The 20201-nt window shown below is 45.0% G+C and overlaps 1 protein-coding gene across 1 annotated transcript; it reads right to left on the bottom strand.

Moving 5' to 3' along the window:
• Window positions 1–398: 398 nt before the first annotated feature.
• On the bottom strand, window positions 399–18180 carry ARMC5 (armadillo repeat containing 5). The gene is made up of 7 exons (XM_069244422.1): window positions 17883–18180; window positions 17725–17755; window positions 15485–15592; window positions 13900–14722; window positions 10335–11311; window positions 7413–7545; window positions 399–2240 (listed from the first exon to the last, which is right to left on the bottom strand). The coding sequence occupies exons 1-7, from the start codon at window positions 18144–18146 to the stop codon at window positions 1400–1402; spliced, it is 3177 nt and encodes a 1058-aa protein (XP_069100523.1). The 5' UTR covers window positions 18147–18180; the 3' UTR covers window positions 399–1399.
• Window positions 18181–20201: the final 2021 nt, after the last annotated feature.

The raw sequence follows: 20201 nt of genomic DNA, 5'->3' as shown, positions 1-20201 counted from the left end.
AAAAAATAAAAATTAAAAAAATATATATCTATTGAAACTCCTAGGATCGAAGTAAGGGTGCACCTTTAACTACTGAATATATATAAACGTGCAAGGGAGCCACAACAGTCCTTTGTATTGAGGAAATTCTGAATCCCAAAAAAAATTCACAAGGAAGGTTGGCTTTCAAGCTCTTCCAAAAATCTAGGCAGGCCATTTAGTGGATAAAGGTGGGATTCGTTTAAAACACTGGACTGGAGGAAAGGACAGCTGGGCGTTTCAGACCAAGCTAAAGGGCTGCTGCACATATCAAATAAACGAATGGGGCAGAGGTTAAAGTTAATTGAGTTATCATTTAGGATTCACATTTGCTTGCCCCCGCCCCAACCCACCCCAAAAAAAACCAAACACACACGTTTTGGGCTTATATAACTTTATAGTGATTCTCAAGCAAACTTGTACATCATGAACGTCTGAAATCTGAACAGAAACTGCTACAGAACAGAAAACAAATGCTCAAATTTGCAAGACACTGGTGCAAGCTCACATGCATACACCACAGCCTCACCAACGTAGGCTTGCAAGATCTCACATTCCATGTCTAAAAGCCCCAGAAACAACCATCCCCATCAACTTCTACAGTATAGTCTACATTAAACCAGAATTTTCACAGAAAATTCAATTTCTAAATTAACTTGTCATTTATTACATAGGAGTGGACAAAAGTCACCCCAAATAAATATTTTTACCCCCAAGCAGTACCTTATGAATATAAAAGTAGAACACAAATGATTGCGAACAGGGGGCAAATTTCAAATGATACAATTATTTCTGTCACACATCCTATACACTCAGATTCGGTGTAATCTTGAATTTAACAAGCTGCAACAATCAAGCATCCTCCTTCCACCTTCTCATACAAGCACGCCTTTATACCAAGCCAGGAACATTTTAAAAGCCAGTTCACAGAAGCCTAGCAAATGAAACTTTGGAGACTCAATCCATCTGGAGTTTGGTCACTCAGACAGAACACCTGTTTCCCCTAATATCTTTGTGAGGGGATTACAGTGGATGATTACGGTCCTACAACCTAGACTCACCCGCAGCAGCTCACACTGTCCAGAGTCATCAGCACAAGACACAGCTCAGTTAAACAAAGAAGCCCGTTGTGCAGCATTGGCTCAGCTGCTGCTCAATCCACAACTCCTTAGGCTGTGCTACATTGCCCTGGTCCTGCAGGACAGCTACACTGGTCTGCCACTCGGCTCAGCTGCAGTGGCCTAACTGAAGCCCAGGGTCAGCTGCAGAAGTCAACACCATTAACTAGATCAGAGGCTGTCGTTTTAAAGCTTCACATTGAAGCAGGTTCTACTATACTTAATAAATCCCCTTTCTAGCTTTTCCATTCCCTTCACTGCCCTCAGAGGACTCCCAGCACTGCTGCCTGTAGTCTTTCGAGGAGGACCCTCTGGTCTGAGGTGGCCTGCACCAACCGGGAGAGGCAGCGCCCCCTAGCCAAAGATTGGTGACTGCTGTGAAACAGGAAACGCAGGCAGCGGTGCTGAAGGCGCTGGTTCTGATAGTGCTCGCAAAAACAGTACACAGATGGCAGGCTCCTCAGCTGCAAGAGTTCACAAACAAAGTCCTCAAGGAGTGACTGCAATTCTGGCAGCAAGTACTGGCCAGCTGCTGAGAGGGCACCACCCAGCACAGAGCTCTCGAAACCTTGTTCAGGCAATGCCTGCCGCACCCCCTCCAGAACAAGGCAGGGTTCTCCTTCCTGGCAGCCATGAAGAAAGTGCATCAGGACACAAAAAACAGGTAAGGATATTCCACAAATGGGTACGGTGTCCTGGCGAGATTCTAGATACTCCCCTCCAAGCATTGCCTGAAAGACATCCGAACCAGACAGTAGTTGCTGACGCACAGCCCCTACCATTCCCCCACAGTCCAGACGGAACTGCAGGTCTGTCTGGCCGGCCTCCACCAGACGCTGATATGGACAGGCCATAAGCGAAGTTGAGTCTGAGCTATCGTACTCCAGTCGAGCTCGTTTTACAGTTGGTCTGGGCAACAGTAAGACAGGGTGGAGTTGTTTCCTCTCTAGTGGTGCATAAACTGGTGAAAAAGTGGCCACAAGGGTAACAAGGAAGTCAGCAGCAGTGAAGATGAAGAATGGATCGGAGCTAGTCACCAACTTGTCTAGGATCAGAGCGAGACCACCACCGTCCAGAAGCAGCTTACGCATCAGAGACTCCTTCCTAAGAAAAAAGCAGACATTAAAGAACAATGGAGAATGCAGCCAAATTAGGCTAGTACTTGTGAAATTCAAATAAATAGAACCCCTCCGGTCTCCTCTGCAAAGGAAAGAGACCAGAAGATGCCTGCCTCCTGAAGCTATCCAAAGGAGAACACACAAATTAGAGGAACAAGCTCAATTAACCCATGCAAAGCAGAGGGACATGCTTAGCCAACTCAGGCAACCCAGTGAAACACAAATCAGCCCTCCCCACAAAGGGTTGCCCATGAGCTGCGGACTCAACTACATATATGGGGAACATGTATAGTAGACCACACAAACCAGCAAAAAGTTCCAAGTCAACCACAATCACCGGCTTAACTAGTCTGGTCAACAACGCAAACAAATTAAATATGTTCAGCCAATAACACAGCAGGAAAGGCAAAAGGACCCCAATTCTCTGACTGATAGACAACTGGGGAAGCCAAAAAGGGACAAGACTTCTGATGGCTATAAGAATGCTAATTGCTAAAAGGAAATGGTCTATCAGTGGAGGGGAGGTCTCCAAGCAATACTGAATGGGCTAGTGGCATGGAGTACTGTGCAAAACTGAAGAATTTGCATAGAAAAGCTAGAGGGTAGCCCCAGAAGCAAATAAAAATAATTAAACCCACCTCTAGGGACTACGGAGGAACTATTATCAAGATCAGAACCCAGAGGTTACATAAATAATCTAGATATCATGAAAGTCAAATGCAGTAATATTGTCCACTGATTTGTCTAACTATAATGTATGAACAAAACGGTATGCAATTTGATACTACTGCGGCAAAAACTCAAAAACGGTTGATAAAAAAATAAAAATAAAACACACAAACTAAATGGGATGCTGGTAGGAAACAGACAGTTCTTTAGTTTGCTTTTCCATAAAACTAATCTAGGTCTTCTGCTTTTTGTAGAAATCTCGGATACAGACCACAACAACAGTCTTAAAGAACCTGCTTTCAAGTGGAAGATACGAAGAGGACAGGAATCAAGTTTAAGGACACAAATCAATCAGGAGGAAAAGATTTCTGATTTACTTGAAAGAACAGTTCAAATTGAGAACCTTGATTATTATGTAAAACCTGTGAGGTTCCGCAAACAAAAGGACTGAATATTTTCAATCCTAAAAGCACTTCTAAGGAGTTCCAATGTCGTCAATAGCAGCCAGACAATGCAAGAATCAAGCCCTTCTAGAAACGGTTAGATTGCTCTACACGTGGTAGCTGTTATATTTCATATACGTGGCTGTGAGAATAGGGTACGGAACAACAACATTTTCTGGAAGGTAACTGATAAATCGCCCATTATAATTTCCTGGCTCATCTGCATTGATTAAAAGATCATATTTATTCTGAAAATGAAAAGGCACCACTGACCATCTGAGGCTGCACTGCTTGGAGGTTAACCCTTTTCACACCTACTGCCCCTGTACCCAATACATAGTGTCAGCTTGCCTTTACTATAGCTTCTGCCAAATCTATACTATTTGGACAGATCTTCTGTCATTTGGCCAAACTTGAATTTTACTAAGGTTTCAACGGACCTCCCTCTGGAAGCATAGCACCCCTGGGTGAAATACACACCACCAGTCTTCTCAATTCTATCCCATCTCACAACTCCTTCTTTAATCCTGGAATAGTTCCATTGGCATTGAAACAGCAGTAGGGCCTTTGCTCAAGAAGTAGTAATGTGGATCCTGAACAGCCACTTAACCATTAGCTGTTCTGCTACTAATAAGTGCAACTCTTATGGAAAAGGAAGATTGTGCCTGGCTCATTGGTCTAATGGAGTCTACTACTTTGCCTTCCAGCAACCTAGGTTCAGCCATATAGAGGTATTCAAAACAGGCCACATACAATACTCTGCAGATTATGCTATTCTTATTGTTTGTGCACAATTGGTTTTATGAGACCAATTAACAGTATTCATCAAGGTCCACCATCATCTCCTTGAAAGCGGCACCCCTTTGTTTGGATCAGTGACCGGTTCCTTGCCAGCTTCGGTTCTTTTCTCTCAGAATCTTCTGCAGTCCAGCCTTTTCACTTGCCATCAGAGCCTCTTTCCTGCAGGGCACCCCAATGCTCTACCTTCCCACCCTCACTATTCGACATCTCTAGTAAGTCATCCTTATATCCTCTTAGCCATGGATTTTCATATTTTGTAGATTACATAAATCTGCAAACTGAGCCTTAGTGATCAGAATACCCTCACCACCATTTGCTATCACTCAGTGCCATTCGAGGCTCAATTTAGTTGTGATAAGTCAAACAGAAACCTTTCTTTCCTGATGGCAAGCAAGTAGGACACTCCTAAGCCTGGCCTAGGTTTTGAGGTGAGACCCACCCCAACAACTGCAAAAAATATGGCCATAATGTTTTCACAAGTCTTCATGATCAATCGGGCCACCTCGGGCAACTCACTCTTTTTTTTCAGTTCTGCTCCCAAGAAAAATATTTTGCTCCAACAGACAAAAAAGAAAAAGTACCAGGGTACCTATTAGAGCTATTATAGGGTTATTAAGTAGAGTTACATTTATAAACCATCTGCCTAGTCCATTGTAGCCCAACAGATATTTTTGGGTACGATACTGGTGCAATTCAATGCCAGCCCTTTCTTCTTTCAAAAGAGCATGTTTCTCCTGATGGCAGCTACTTTGAAAGCACTCTTGCATGTGCAACCACTCGACAGTGCTCGCACCTCAGCTCTGGAATGGATTTTCCATCATGAGGTGTAGTCTTAGCAAAGCATGCCACCTTCCACAAGATCTCAGAACATTTTTTTTATGCCTACCATATATTCTATGCCACTGGTCATCTAGCTAGGATGCCCTTTAGTTAAGCTTTTTTAGAACTCAGTTTTCATTCTTCTCATGTTCAACATATAAACTCTTTCACTTCCTGAATATAAAAATAGGCAGTAATGCTTTTTTTAAGCGGGGGAAACAGCAGAGGGCAGCTGCAAAGGCGAGAAGACTGAAAACAGCATAGCCTCTTCAGTGGGCAAGTGGGACCTCCGCTGTAGATTCTGTGGTGGGCAAAGGCAGAGATACGCCAGAAGCCTGAATTTTCACCACCAACCTGTTGAGCATAGAACCAGTAGTTCAGCCAGCAGCAGAGCCAGAGCGTTTAAGCACTTGCTGACATGACATGCTGCTACTGCCGCCGCACAGATTGCCTGCCACGTGAGGGGCCTTCCCCCTTCGTGCACTGACCACTTTAACAGGTACCCCGATAGCCCAATACACAGCCTAGGGCATGCGAACAGGTCCAAGATAGCTGGGGAAGAGGCCTAAGAAAAGTTGTGAGAAAGTGGGCCACATGAACAACAATCAGGATGGCCTGCACCGCCACAAAGAGTGGATTACCATCCGATATGTGAAGTATGTGTACTTTGCCTCAGATACAACTGCGGTGACCCCATCTTTCTCTCGCGTTTCCCGGTCTCCGTCTGCTGCGTAGCCCGAGAGGAAGAGCAGGTAAGCAGAGAAGGGAATGGTTGTCAGCGGCAGAAATCCACATTCTCTTTTCGATGACCTTTAACTTTCCTCATAAGAGCAAAGAAGACACCAGGGAAGCAGTACTCTTAGTGGCAAGATGGCCAGAGGGGTCAGAGCAGGAGAGGAACACACACGGCAAGTCAGCCCACCACATTCTTTCTCCCTCCACCACCAACTTTGGAAATCCCCACAATACGCAGAGTGGAGGACAAAAGAAAAGCACTCTAGAGAACAAGTCGCAGACACCAGGTCACAGCAGTCACTCAAAAGTTTGGAGGATTGCCTCACAAGCCTGTTACACCTTCCCATCCCCTCTTGTGGAGCACTTCAACTGGGAAGCCCACAACAGAGTCAGAGACAGAAGATCAGTCTCCTTGCAGGCAACTTCAAAGGGCAATCTCGAAACTTCTAAACAACAGTTGTCGTCATTGCACTGATCAGCGTCAAAGGTTCACATGAGTGGTAAATGTATCATGCAAAAACATGTAAAGGAACACAAACAAAAAAGGCTACATTAGAACCTGAAAAATCAAGGCAGGACACGGCTTTAGGCCAGTCACACCTATAAGCACATTTGTCCCTCTAGTAAGGGACGTCAGTGGGAAGCTGACACAGGGGGTGCTGAAGTAGTGGGCTTCTTTGTGAAGGTGAAGCACCCCTCCCTCCCCCCGCCCAACCCTCCCTTATCAGTAGAAGAGGAGCAAAGGATGTGCAAGTACAAGCAAACAGTGCAGGGCTAACCGGAGAAACCGTCTGCATATAGGGGGGGGGGGGGCATGGCTGGGTAAAGGAAGGTCAAAGAATTGCTCCAGCTCCCGAAAGTGGTGATACTATTAAAGAGAAACCATAAGAGCAAACGCTTATGCCACCTACGGAGGAATTGGGAGTGTGTTTAAACTAGCCAATAAAAGCTCTCTATTCTAGTACAGGGTCCTTTCGCTACCTCGTCCTAAAGAATAGGGAATCAGAAAAACAATACTTTTGAGGTATGGGGAACAGCTTCCAGTGGAACTTACTGAGAATTCAAGGACAGATAGATCTACAGTCATTGATCTGCCACAGAATGTTATTGGCATTGAGCATGCATCCAAATACAAAGATCTGAGCATTTCAAGTAAAACTGCAAGTAAAGATATTTTTCTGTTAAACTCCAAAACATAGCTCACTCAAAACTTAAAGCAACTAGAATATTTCATCTTAAAAACATTTTTTATTCTCTTAAGTAGCAATTCCTTGGCGGAGAGTGTAAAAGCCTTTATAGGAGTCTACAACTTATGCAGCGCAGCAGTTCACAGCGGTACCCTCCTGTGCACATTAAGATTTCCCTCATTCAACTACACAAGAATGAGTGTGCACACTGTTGGGAGTCTTAGGACTTACAGGAATCAAGTGCAAACTGAAGAACCAGGCTCTGTATGCTGCTTCCAAACAGACTAGGTTCAGGCCACTGCAACCCAAAGAAAGGACGTCCCGTCTCTGACAGTTAACTCAACTCTCACTTCTCTACACAAACTCGTGTTAAATAATCAACCAAATCGCACAAACTAGTCATACAATACCGCCCGACCACTCATCCTGGCGCACACACACAATCTGGATCGTAACAACCTTTAAACCTCACTGCTGAGCCCCATCGAAAGCACTATGACAAACCTGCAGATCAGCGGTAGAGCCATGGCACAGGCAGCCTTGTCCACCTCAGATCCAGACAGGATGAGATGTGTCAGAGTTCCAACACCGTAAGGAGACTCTGCCTGCACACTCAGATTACGTATTAGAGTCTCACCTGCAAAAGAGGATATGGCAAAGTCAAAAAAGGCAAGAGGAAGCAGGCACGATTATGAGCAAGTAAAGGCCACTGAAGGACGCAAAGGAAAGTTCTGAAAGCACAAGCACAAGACAGATGACAAGGCAGACACCAGAAATGTGCAGGTGAAAAGACAACCGGCAAAGACCAGCATGGGCAAAGGATTTCTACACTGCTTTCTCAACCAAAAGATCACAGGGTGACAAGAAAGTAGGGAAAAGACCACAGACAAAGGAAAATCATAGTGCAAAGTCAGCAAAAGCAGCAAGCGGGGCAAATGGCAGACTCTTTGGAAAAAGGCAAACAGCCAGAGACTACAGAAAATAGAACTCACCCAAGGGAAAAGTCAACAGAGCAAAACAAATCGAGAAATGGATAGTGGCTAAAGAGGAGGTCACACGTAAAGGCAAGAGCAAGAAGAGAGAGGTTAGAGACAAAGGCAGAAAGGACATCCTAGGCAAAGAATAAAAGGTAATGATGATTGTGACGTAAAACAGTTAAGGAACAGAACAAGTACGGTAGACAACAGATGCAAAGGACAGATGACAATGCAAGCAAAATATCAAGTAATAATATGCTGAAAGAACAACCAAAAGCAATAGGCCACAACCCTAAAACAGGCATCAGAACGAGGAAAGACAAATAGACAGAAAAGCAGGACACACTATAGGCAAAAGACAGGGCAAAGACAACAGAGACCTGAACAAAAGGATGAGCGGGCCAAAGGAAAGAGCTAGACCAAAAGTAAAGGCGAGAAGCTTAAGTAAAGAGATCAGAATCCTTGACAAAAAGGCAGAGGGGCAACAATGAGACCAAAGAAGTAAATCTGAGAACGTAGAGACCTCTGGAGCAAAGATGGCAAACAGAATGAAGACCCAAGGCAAGTGGAGTGGCAGAACAGAAATGAAGGAGGTCTGAGCGAGTAGATTTATAGACCACGGGCAAATGAGAAAACAAGCCAAAGGTAGACTACAAGCAAAGAGAAAAGCAAGCAGAGACCATTGATGGAACCGACAGGCAGCGAGATCATTGTAGTCACTGAATCGAGCCCAAAAAAAATAAAAAAATAAAAATTGGCAGACACTAGGGGGAAAACAAGCATTTGAAAAGCCAACAGGTCTCAACTATGTTCAAGCTATTGGATCTGGAGGTATCTAGCTATGTGGTACACCAGTGTGGCTGCTCTTCAGCAGAGTGAGGTAGATTGGATTCGGGTATAGACTGGATTCGGGTTGAATGGGGTAGAATGTAGTGGAGGAGTGGGGTTGACTGGAATACAGTGGGGCTGATGGAGGTAGAGTGGAATAGACTGGGGTGGAGTGGGGTAGACTGGGTAAGGGAAGAGTGGAATTAAGTAGATTAGGGGGTAGATTGGGGTGCAATAAAGTGGGGTATTAGCAGGGTAAACTGTAGTGCGGTGGGCTGAATTGGAGAGGGGTAGATTAGGGTGGGATAGATTGTAGTGGAGTGAACGGGGCTAAAATGGCATGCAGTAATTGGGGTAGAGTAGATTGAAGTGGGGTAGGCTGGAGTGTAGCAGAATGGAGTGGGGAGATTGGGGTAGAGTGAAGTGGGGTCAGGTGGGGTAGACCAGTAAAGTGGGGTGGATTGCGGTGGGGTAGATAGGAGTAGATTAGAGAGGAGCAGAATGGAGTAGGGTAGACTAAATTAGGCTAGACTGGGGTAGAGTGGAGCAGGGCAGAGTAAAGTGGGGTAAAATGGGATGGGAAGTGGGGCTGAGTGCGATAGTGGGTGGGGTTGATTGGGGTAATTTGTGTAGTGGGGTGGACTGGAGTACAGTGGAGCAGAATACAATGCAGCAGCAGTCTGAAAACACACTGCCTGAAGCCCACCACAGTGGTGTATTAATGGCTCAACAAGTGCAACAATGGACGGCTTCAGCTGAAGAAAAAAAAATATATATCTATATACCAATCGGTATCAACTCAACATCCTGTGATTCTGGGCAAATCACAATCTCCTGCCATAAAAAGATGAATGCAAATTTGTGCGATGTAACTGGTGTTCATGTAATGCGCCCAATACTTTACGGTTATGTAAAGTCTGCGCTACATAGAAATGCTAAAAAAAAAAAAAAAAAAAAAAAAAAAAAAGATACCAATAAATAGAACCTCGTTTTACAGCGAGAGAAGCAGACGGACTTATTAAATCAAATCAATCTGCACTTTGTCCATGCTCCAAACAAATACACAGACGTCACGCAGTAAGTGACGCCTTGCAAATGCTGCCTAATTAGAAGGCAGTAAACAGAGATATGGATGCCAACAAATGGTTTAGAGGTCATATATATTGTTGCCAAGCAACAGTGCATGCGCTCGACCTAATAAAGTGGGCACGAGCCAATGGGCAAAGGTCAGCCTACACAGAAAGAAGTGCAGAAAGCACGGGGAAATAAAAGGGACACATGCATACACCAACGAAATAAGCCAACGTAGTATTGGGATTTAAATAAAAAAAAAAAAAAAAAAAAAAAAGCCAGTTTAGACGACACAGGTCAAAGCAAACAATTGAGAATATGCATAGTAAAACTTATAAATTAACTCCACAGGTGCATATAATAATAAAAAATAAAAAAATAGGTACAGGGCTTAACTGCACAAGATCTAGAGCACTCCCCCCTGGTGGTCTGGACGAGTCACTTCCAGCCCATACAAAAGGACATGTAAATCTCACTGCTTTTATAGGTGACGCCCAGCCGTAGCTGGATTAGTTTTGATCACCATTTAACCCCAGTCATTTTCACTCACCCAGTTCCTTCATTCTTGCATCACACCAGCGTTCCTGAGGTTGATGACTGCTCTCCTGCATTGGGTCCCCAGTCTCCTCTCCAGGGGGGCCACCCAAAGAAGTAGTAATATCTTCAAGTGACAGCCCAAGGATCAGTTGAGCACGGATCAGGGCCACCCCAGAGGTGCGGATGAAGGCTTCCAGGCAGTTGGGGTTGCAGGTGAGACGGTTGAGTAGGCGAAGGCAGCGGGGGCTTGGATACACTGACCTGGCCACATAGGACAGGAGGCCCCTCAGAGTGGAATCAGTCACCAGAGTACTACTGGGGTCCACGACCTGTGAGAACCTGGACAGAAGCAACAAAAGAGGGGCCTCAGGACCCCAGGTCTCCTCCTGTCGATAGAAGGAGGAAGAAAGTGTTTCAGATGCCTGCAGAATCTCCTGTATGGGAGTGACTATCTTCTCACCACCATACGGTGCAGGGGCCAGTCTGTCCTCACACCGTACGCGGAGAGGGGTGGACGTGGAAGCCTCTGAGAAGTTCAGGGAGCAGTCACTAGTGCCCAAAACTGAGCGGGACTTAGAGCGCCTCCTTCGGCAAAAGTTAGATGACATCTTAGAGTCTGGGTCGCGGTTCCCGGTATGCTCACTTACCAACAGCTGTCTAGGGACATCAGCTGCTGGACTGCTCAGTAGGGATTCCAGAGTCGCAGCTGAAGAGGATAATAGATTTGCAGTTTCCAGTTCCCGACCAGTCACATCTACAGGGGTCTGGGCTGCAATGGGACAATTGGTCTCATCTGTCAGGATAGCGTCAGGGTGAGCCTGTGTCAGAAGTTCTTCGATGGTGCTGGTAGCATCATCCCGGAGGCCCAGTGTGGGGCTGACCAAGCCCTCCAGGTACTGGGGATCCAGCTCAGGATTTCCATTATCTGGTGACCACTGGGGAGAAAGGTCTCCTGGACTGGCAATGTATCCTTCCGACAACAGCCAAGACCTGGAAGAGGTGAAGACAAAAACAGCAGAGTCTAGAAGGATGGGTCAGGGAGGATGCAATCATAAAAGAAGGCACGGAGCAGTACCAGTCAGACAGAAGTGCAAAAATAATGGAAACCTGTCCTTAGGGAAGGCACGGGCAAGGGAGGCAATGAAAGGAAAAGTCAAGTCATGCATTCAGACACACAGATTTAGGAAAATTAGCAGTAGTGGGAGGCGCAGGGCACACAGGTTACAAGAGAAGAGTAGCAATAAGAAAAGAGTGAGGAAGGAAGACCGCTAAGGTGAAAAAGGTAGAGTGGCATTCGGACGTGCAGAGAGAAGAAAAAGAACAAGATAAAAGGTGCTAGGAGGGCAGCAGTAAGTGGAAGGAGGCACAGAGAAAACGGGGCAGAATTAAAAGTTTTCGTACAGATCCTCAACTGTACATACAGAGCCTGGAACGGAGGAAAAAGGAGGGTGCAACGAAGGACTAAGTCAGAAACAGATAAAAACAAACTCTAAAGTAATGGAGATGTATCAAAAAGGGTGGAACTAAGTGAAGAGGAGAAAATGAAGATGGTGTTTTCTTGCCATTTAACTGCATGAGAACATAATACAGAGTACATGGTTTGCAATCTTAAGTTCGTCCGAGAAACCTACCAAACAGCGTGACCAACCTTGTATCTGTGTACATGAAAGTCATGTGTGATGACAACAGGGTGATTAAAGTTAAGAAAAACTGAAAAAGGAAACTTCGAAGGCTCCCTCCCCCTCCAAAATGACTATGGCATTGTAGACTAGGCAAGATTCAGGGGGACAAAAGGTTTGCCCAGAAGTGATTAAGGAGTCATCACACCAACTGGGTAGCCCTGTTGTCTCCCACCTACCGACAAGATCAGTTAAAAAAAGTTAGACAGTGTCATATTTCCAATCACAATGGACCTCCTATGCCGCTCTTTGCAAATAAACCGCAACTGAGGAAGATGAATAGATTTAGTCATTCACAATGAGTGCATTTAGGACTTGACAATCAACCGGCATGCGAAATGTTATTGACAAATACCATTTGTGGCATATCTTGATATCACAACACGTGCAAGTTGGGTGAACAATATTTGGAGAAAAGTCCCTGATGCACTTTAAACTACTTAACCCACCCAACAAAGCAAGTAAGGGCCACGCAGTCAAACAACCAGTCATCTACTGCAAACATTGAGATGGTGAAGGAAGAACTACTGGAAACCAAAAGGACTGTCCAGACAGGTCTCCGGGCTCGTGCGTAATTAACAAAGAAGAAAGGGGGCAATGAGGACCATCTCGCGCTGGGATCACCGTCCTGACTTATGACTTCGAATACTGAGTGGGCTCCTGCACGCTGTCAGCAAGCCCTTGTCCTGGTGAAACTGTCAGATGATTTACTAGAAGCCATTAAAACATGCCACCCTGTTCGATACGAAGGGGGGTCGTTAGTAAACAGATTAAATAAATAGATTATAATCACGGGATCCAGCGCCAGGAATAAAATACAAATGCTTGTCAGTGCAGTTTTAATGTTTTTTTGGTCACCCACGACTCCTATGTGTTTGATAAAAGATAAATATACATGTGTTAATGGTAGAATTGAAGAGGGAGTGTGTGATAGCTGCATAGTACTGAGCCAGCACAGTCTTCTACATAACAGGACTATAAGACTGATGAGATACCGGGATGGACAGCTTCGAATCATTGCCCTGTCCTCAACATCCATACCAATATGCCGGCAATGATAACTCTTATTTGGTTTAATTTGTTTATAATGAACAAGGACTCCATGGGTTGTTGCCACGTGTATAGCCATACTGTCAGCAGGCACAATCCTGAACTCTATCACTATCGGAGAACAGGAACTTTGAACACCATCATGGTAGGTGCAGGTTCTACAATGACTGGCTTAAGGTCCCGTTTGATTGACCTGTTGTATAGGAGGACATCCCTAGTCCTATCCATTGGCAACTCCTAACCCCCCCACCCATTTTTTTTTCCCCCTCAAACTCGGTAAGGCCTTTTAGGTTGCCTACGCCCCAAACATTACCAAGTTGCCTTGATGTTGAGACAGTTTTTGACTTTTCTTCAAAAAACGCCTAACACCACACATACAAACTCCCTACTCACCCCAGCCACCATACCGCTGGAGTTTTCCTTCTAATCTGAGACACAAAAGCTGTATGTATCTAGAACATACTGGTGAACATCTGGCAATGTGCAAACCTCACATATGGGTGATTACAGGCCTCGAGCCTCTCAACCATCACCTAACACCAGCCAAATCTACACCAGTGATCTAAAAGGTAGATCTGCTTGCAGTGTGTGCCAAAAACACAACCCCAAGTCCTCCTACATCTGAAGAGGGGAAGAAGAATAGAGAAATACAGCTGTGTCTAGAAGGCAAAAAAATGCTGCTTCAGAGGGAGGAAAGAGCATTTTAGGGAGAGGTAAAGATAGCTATGTCTTAAAGCAAGGCTGAGAAGAGAGGTGGGCAGACTAAGGAAAGGTGAAAGCAATGTAATGTGCAATGCTGGAAGGCCCAGAAAGGAAGGAAAACAAGGGACACAGATTTCAGGCTCTGACCTGAGGCTTTGGAAGCTGGAAGACTCAGTTCCTTGCTGCTGCTGCTGTTCTGGGTCCGGTCTTCGATTGTATTCAGTTGGGAAGTCGTACGAGGCTGCATATCGTTCGTCCTCCTCATCTTCTTCTTCAGCCCCAACTGCTGCTATGGAGGTGGACTCAGCCAAGGCCTCCAGACGGGACACCAACAATGGCACAAGACCATTAGCCTGCAGATACTCTAGGGCTACTTCATCATAGAAGTAGTTAAGGAAGGCAGCCATAATGCGGGAGTGTGCCTGCAGGTAGCGCTCATCCTTGACTAAGGTCAACAGCAGCTCCAGGCCACCCACCTCACGCACTCGCACACGGTTGATGGCTTCACGGCAACAAAGACAGAGAGCCCGGATGTAGGGCAGGGATACCAAATTCTGCTCCTTCATCTTCTCAACCAGACAGCGGATGCCACCTGCATTGCCTATTGTGGGTCGTATCACTCCTTGAACACAGAGGTTGCCCAAAGTCACAAGGGCACACTCATGGATAACCTTTGTCAAGTGATCAGCAAGGACAACCAACTTGGCCACACCATCACTTAGGGAGAGTTGCTCAGCGCAGTCCAGGCTGCAGCCTTTAGTAAAGTCGGAGAGAGCACGAACACTTGCTGCCACCAGGGTCTCGTCAGGGGAAGATAGCCGCTCCACTATGGGTGGGATGGCACCATGCTGAGCGATAGATAAACGGTGGCTAGGGGTGTCGGCCAGATTACGCAAGGCCCGGATAACACTCTGCAGACACTCTCCGTCCTGGCTGTTCTTCAGTACATCCACAAGATGTGGGAGAGCCCCTATGAAGATACCAGAGAAGGCACTGCTTAATAATAAAACACAGGACAATCCCAGCAAACTATTCTTCATCAACTCTTCGCCACTGGCAGCCACGCTTGACCCTAGCCCAGCATTCAAACCAGAGGCATCATTCCCTCCCTCTGCTATTTACCTTTCATGGGCTTGCCAGGGCCCCAAACAATTCCCAGGCACTGTCCCAGTCTGGCGTGCTTTGTTGCTCCTGAATCCCCGCTCCTAGTACTGAACTCCTTCCCATGTAGGTGGGTTTCTACCTCCTCCTACAGCCAATCCTTCATCAAGCATCCTCACCCTAGTACGGTCAACACCAGAAGACACAGACTAGCCCAGCAGATTAAACTTTGCTGGGTCGTCTAAACTGCTGATAACACGGCCATGGGACGACCCCTTTCTGTCAATATGCTGCATACATGGGAAAATACCCAAATTCAGCGGGAGACTTCTGACTGAAGCCCAAAATGACTATTTTGGCTGCCCTCCACCCTGAAACTGCCTCTGCTTCAACAGAAGTAAAAGGAAGAAAATGCATACTTTCCATTTTTTTTTTTTTATCTTCCACTTATCTCTTCTAAAATATCGGAATGTGCGATGCAGCTGCATTTTATATCAGCCCACATCCCCTCAGCCATCACACAGGAAACATTCTGCCGCCGCCGCCCCCCCTCCCGACTTCGCCATCATCAGTTCAGGTTCTCACAACACCAACAGCGGCTCTGCGACAGACAAGCTTGTGTTAAACTCACCAGAATCGTGGATGGTACAGGCACTCTCAGGCTCTAATGCCAGGTTTCCTAGGGCTCTGGCTGTCCGGTTCAGGATGCTGTCAACACTGATCGACTTCAAGATGGTTACTAAAAAAAAAAAAATATATATATATATATATATATATATATAATAATAATTCCTTGATTAGACATTCTCACCACCTATATACTAGCATGGTTTCATTTTTACTGTAATATATATTAAAAACTTCAAAAAAAGATGACATATCGTTCAGCTTATCTAGATCTACCCATCATACATATCATGTGTGCATATCACATGACCAAGGGTAACTTGGCATTTTGTTTAGCACACGAGAATAATAGGAACCCTTGGAACCATAAATTTGTACTAGAAATCCCAGTATCAAAGCATGCTCCTGTAAAAGTATATAGCACGTTGGTCAGATAATTTGGTATCTTACGTTTCCACAACTACATGTATAATATTTCACAGAGTCCAGGCCTTTTCTTTGCATTCTGGCCCTTTTTGCCTATTTATCGTATTTTAAATTCAACACTAGTACCAGAATGAAATGACAAAGCCTGGCCTAGTGAAGCTAACTGCACACTGAACCAGGAAAATCGAGAACTGTACCCAATACCATAAAGGTTGGCAGCCAATACTGCATAATTTCAATGTGCAATACCATCAGTAAGACCTGGTCTTCAGCCAACCATTATCTATGCTGTGACCTAGAACCATAAATAAGACTTAAAGTTGTATAGTATTTCATTTTTAACACTCCTCTCAGTATTTCGTTTTGTTTGTTCGTTTTATCAGTAATAATGCACATTTAGTTTGCACTGTGTAAAAAATGTTTTGATGTGAATACTTAAACATTTATTTTAGAAATAAATGTTTTCTCACACTAAGGCGCCTGACGGGCTTTAGCACTAAAAATGCCAAACACGGGGTCTGACATCACTTTGGGTTGCGGGCACATGTAAAGATTAGAGAGTAACAGGAGAGTGCTATGCAAAACTGCGATGTAGAACCAAGTGGGTTGAGAGTCCCCGGAACGGCCACCATGAAACAGGCCTAAAATTATGAAGACCAAAATACTTTTACAAAGACATTAGGACTATAGTACAAACACATTGCACATCTGCAGTTATTTAAAGTTATCTCGCCCCCTTGTAGATGTTCAAACTGTTGGCCTGCACAGAATCGAACCTCCAAGATCAGGGATTTATGCGTGAACATAGAAAAACTGAGACTAAATTATAATTTGAAAAGTAAAACTGAAAGTCTAGAATGCATTTACCAGAAGTTATTTTACAGCATAGATCCTAAATTACAATGTGAAACGCCTGCATGCAAATCGCAGATGAAAAGGGGGTAGACCCATCTCTAAAGATTGCTCTGAATCCCCAAAAGAGGTACCATAAGGTCTCTGAAATCTATAACGCATTTTGAAACCCATGCCTTTCAGCAACAGATGCGATGACTAGCTGACCGTTCTGAGAAAACATGGGTGCTGGTGTAGAGTTATAGCAATGAGGTTACGATATGCCACTATGCTCATACATCTCTCATATGTGATTTATTTTTCACGTCCTCCGGGTCAGGAGTCCCATTTCCATAGATCTGAATATCATATGTGCGAGTACCACCAGCAATGCCACCATAGTCGCTTAGAGGTCCCCCGAGATAGTATCGTTTTTATTATTTTAAAATCTAAAAAAAAAAAGCTATCTCCTTAAATAATGCCTGCAAGCATCAGCATAATTAACATTCCAGTCAGGCCTGCCATGAACAGCTGTCAGTATGAAGGCTAGACTAAAAGCAAAATTAAACGTCTTAAATGTAGCGCGCTGCTGGCTTAAACAACAGAGGTACAGCAGACCGATCTAACACGTATTGATAAGTCTGGCAGTTGTGTGACCGTCAGCCCGACAGGTGTCAGCTATCACATCACTGACTAACTGCAGTTAAAGGCATTGGGCACACGCCCATCATCGTCACGTTATGCCAATATAAAAAGTCTACGATTCCTGAAGTCCTTTTTGTGGCTAGAAAGCCATTCCTGATCCAAAATGGTAGCACAACACAAATCCCGAGTCATCTGTAAACTCGGGATGCAACGTTACCAATTAAAGATGGCAGCACATCACGTCACACGACAAACAGTGGGTGGCAGCGTATTGACGTCAACACGTACAGCTACGCCAAAGTGTACATGTGGCAAAGTAGGAAGAACCAACTGTATACTCACCGAGAGGGGGGATTCCTCCGAGTTGCCGGACCTACAGAAGGAAAGAAAGGGAACAGAAGAGGTCACACAACTCCAAATCAGAAAAGAATACAGTAAATGACGAAAACTCATCGCACCCTCACTCTTGCACACACCCCGAGCGCCGTATTCTAGCCTACCTGTTTGCGACTCCCCCTCTCTGTACAGCAATTCGCTAGGATACTGAGCGCCAAGTCCATGGACCGCCGCGCGCGGGGGTTCTGTAGAAGATTCAGCACGTGCTTTAGACCACCGCGCGTACGGAATTGTTCGATGCCGCCCGGTTCTTTGATGTGGCGCGTTCGGACAGCATAGAGAGCTCGCGCCTGAGCCGTGGGATCGGGCCCCGCCAACCCGGCCAGGCTGGCCGCCAATGATTCCCCTCCCGCTTCCCGCGACGCCATCTTTCAGCCCCCTCCCTCTTCAGTGTCTGCGTCGCTCGCCTTATTATGCCAGTTGAGTGGGCTGCTGGGAATTAAAGTCCGCTCAGTTGTGTTGCTGTTGAATTCAATGGCACTTTGTAGTTAGTGAACTACCACTTCCGGCATACCGAACGATCTATAAAGTACACTTAAATCATCCGTGGCGTACCCGTTAAAGTGAACGACCTGCGTGCTTGTGTCCGGAACGAGTGACCGTGTCTTATCAGTTTTATGGATTTTTTTTAAAAAATTCAGTGTAGCGGGTATTTCTATAATGTCCATATTAGGAAAACAGCGTAATGCGGTCTTTTACCCTCTTGAAAAAAACTAAAATCGCAAACATATTAAGAAGCTAGGTAAGCAGTCTTTAAGGGTAGCTTCTTATTTTAGGTTGAGCATGGGCTGCGCGCATTCGCTGTCTTTCGATTGTTGTAATATACTAAAAAATGAGAAATTTCCTAGCTAGTGTGAAGGAAAGTTTCAATTCTATTACGGGCACAGAGGTGAGGATTATGCAGCCCTTTCTTCACTTTTATTAATTACAGCAAGTTCAAACAAAAAAACACCACAGATACCTCAGATCCTATGATGCCATGAGCGTAGTCATGGAAACCATAACCCAATCATAACACTATCCGAATGTCCATATAAATATCTTACTGGTTCAGTCCTTCCTCTTCTTCACTGTAGGAAGTTACGTTCAAGCAACATCAATCCATTTTCTAATCGCCTCCTAAAACATAAGGACAATGTCAATGCTGTGGTTTCAAGCTAGGTGAAGCTTCTGAAAGCAATAGGTTGCCCAATCTTGTCATAAAACAATGCTTACAATTAAAGCAATTGTCATGAGAAACAGATGAAAGTCAATAGCATCATGTCTGTAACAGCATAAGGAAGCAATCATTGTGGTAAATATGTCGAATACATTTAATCCCTGTAAAATATTGAGGTCCTTTATATCAGCATGTCCTGAATAAACACTCCCCTCACCGGCGTTCAGGGAGGGAATACTGTCAAAGTATTGGGAGGCATAATACTTGCCTCCGTATCCTTAATAGAATTGAAACTTTCCTTCATGCCAGCTAGGAAATTTCTCATTCTACGTCAGGAGCGGAGGCGAGGATTATGCAGGTTCCAAGCTTACCACCAAAGACGTTCCCTCATGTATAGGCTTGAAATAGAATTTCCTAAAGGTGGATGCTGATGACCAATCACCTGCATTCATAATATCCTCTAGTCTACCACTAGCCGGTATGGCCTTAGAGGCCATCGCTCCTCTGGTAGAATGAGCACCAAAAAGATGGATATCTATGCCTGCTTCCATCATAGAATATGATGGAAGCAATAGTTGGAGAAGCGACTGCTCTGTGTGGTTTCTCAGTAGTGATCAGCAACTGTCTCTCCCCCCGGAGGCCTGATCTCCTCCATCATTTCCTCATACTTTTTAAGACATTTTACAACACACAGCTTAGGATAAGAATCAAAGTTAGGGTAAGATACTGACCTGGTATTTGTCTTAGTCCGTCTGGAAACTGTAAACGTAATCCTTGCCGGGTGAAGACCCTTGCCGTAATGCCCACAGCTCAAACATCTGAAACCCTTTTGCGGGATATAAGACACAACAACATGGACAGTTTCAATGAGATTTCTTTCCTACATAGGAATTGATTGTCCTGCCAGACTGGAAGAAGGCTGAATATCTGGGTTCTGGAGGTCTAAATAATCTGACTCCTTACAGAAGTTTACTCACCCAGGGATGTTCCCCCTACTGTCAAATTATTTATGGCCAGGTGTCCTGCTGAAATGGCCAATCAGCAGGAGTTGATCATGTAGTATGCTAATCCAGAATTGTATAGTTCCACCAGGAAGTTGACTGAGAGTGATGGCTGCCACCATAGGGTCCACTTTCCTCTCCAAACACCAACAGGCCCATCAATTCCAAGCTGATTTATATCTCTTAGTAGTGCCCAGGATTGTCTGATGAGGGTGTTAGCGTCATCTGAAAGCTTGATGTCTTGCCATCGTCCCCTGAAGTCC

Source organism: Pleurodeles waltl, chromosome 7, assembly GCF_031143425.1.
Source record: "Pleurodeles waltl isolate 20211129_DDA chromosome 7, aPleWal1.hap1.20221129, whole genome shotgun sequence".
Lineage (NCBI taxonomy): Eukaryota > Metazoa > Chordata > Amphibia > Caudata > Salamandridae > Pleurodeles > Pleurodeles waltl.
The sequence above is the reverse complement of the archived record's forward strand: the minus strand, read 5'-3'. Positions and strand labels throughout refer to the sequence as shown.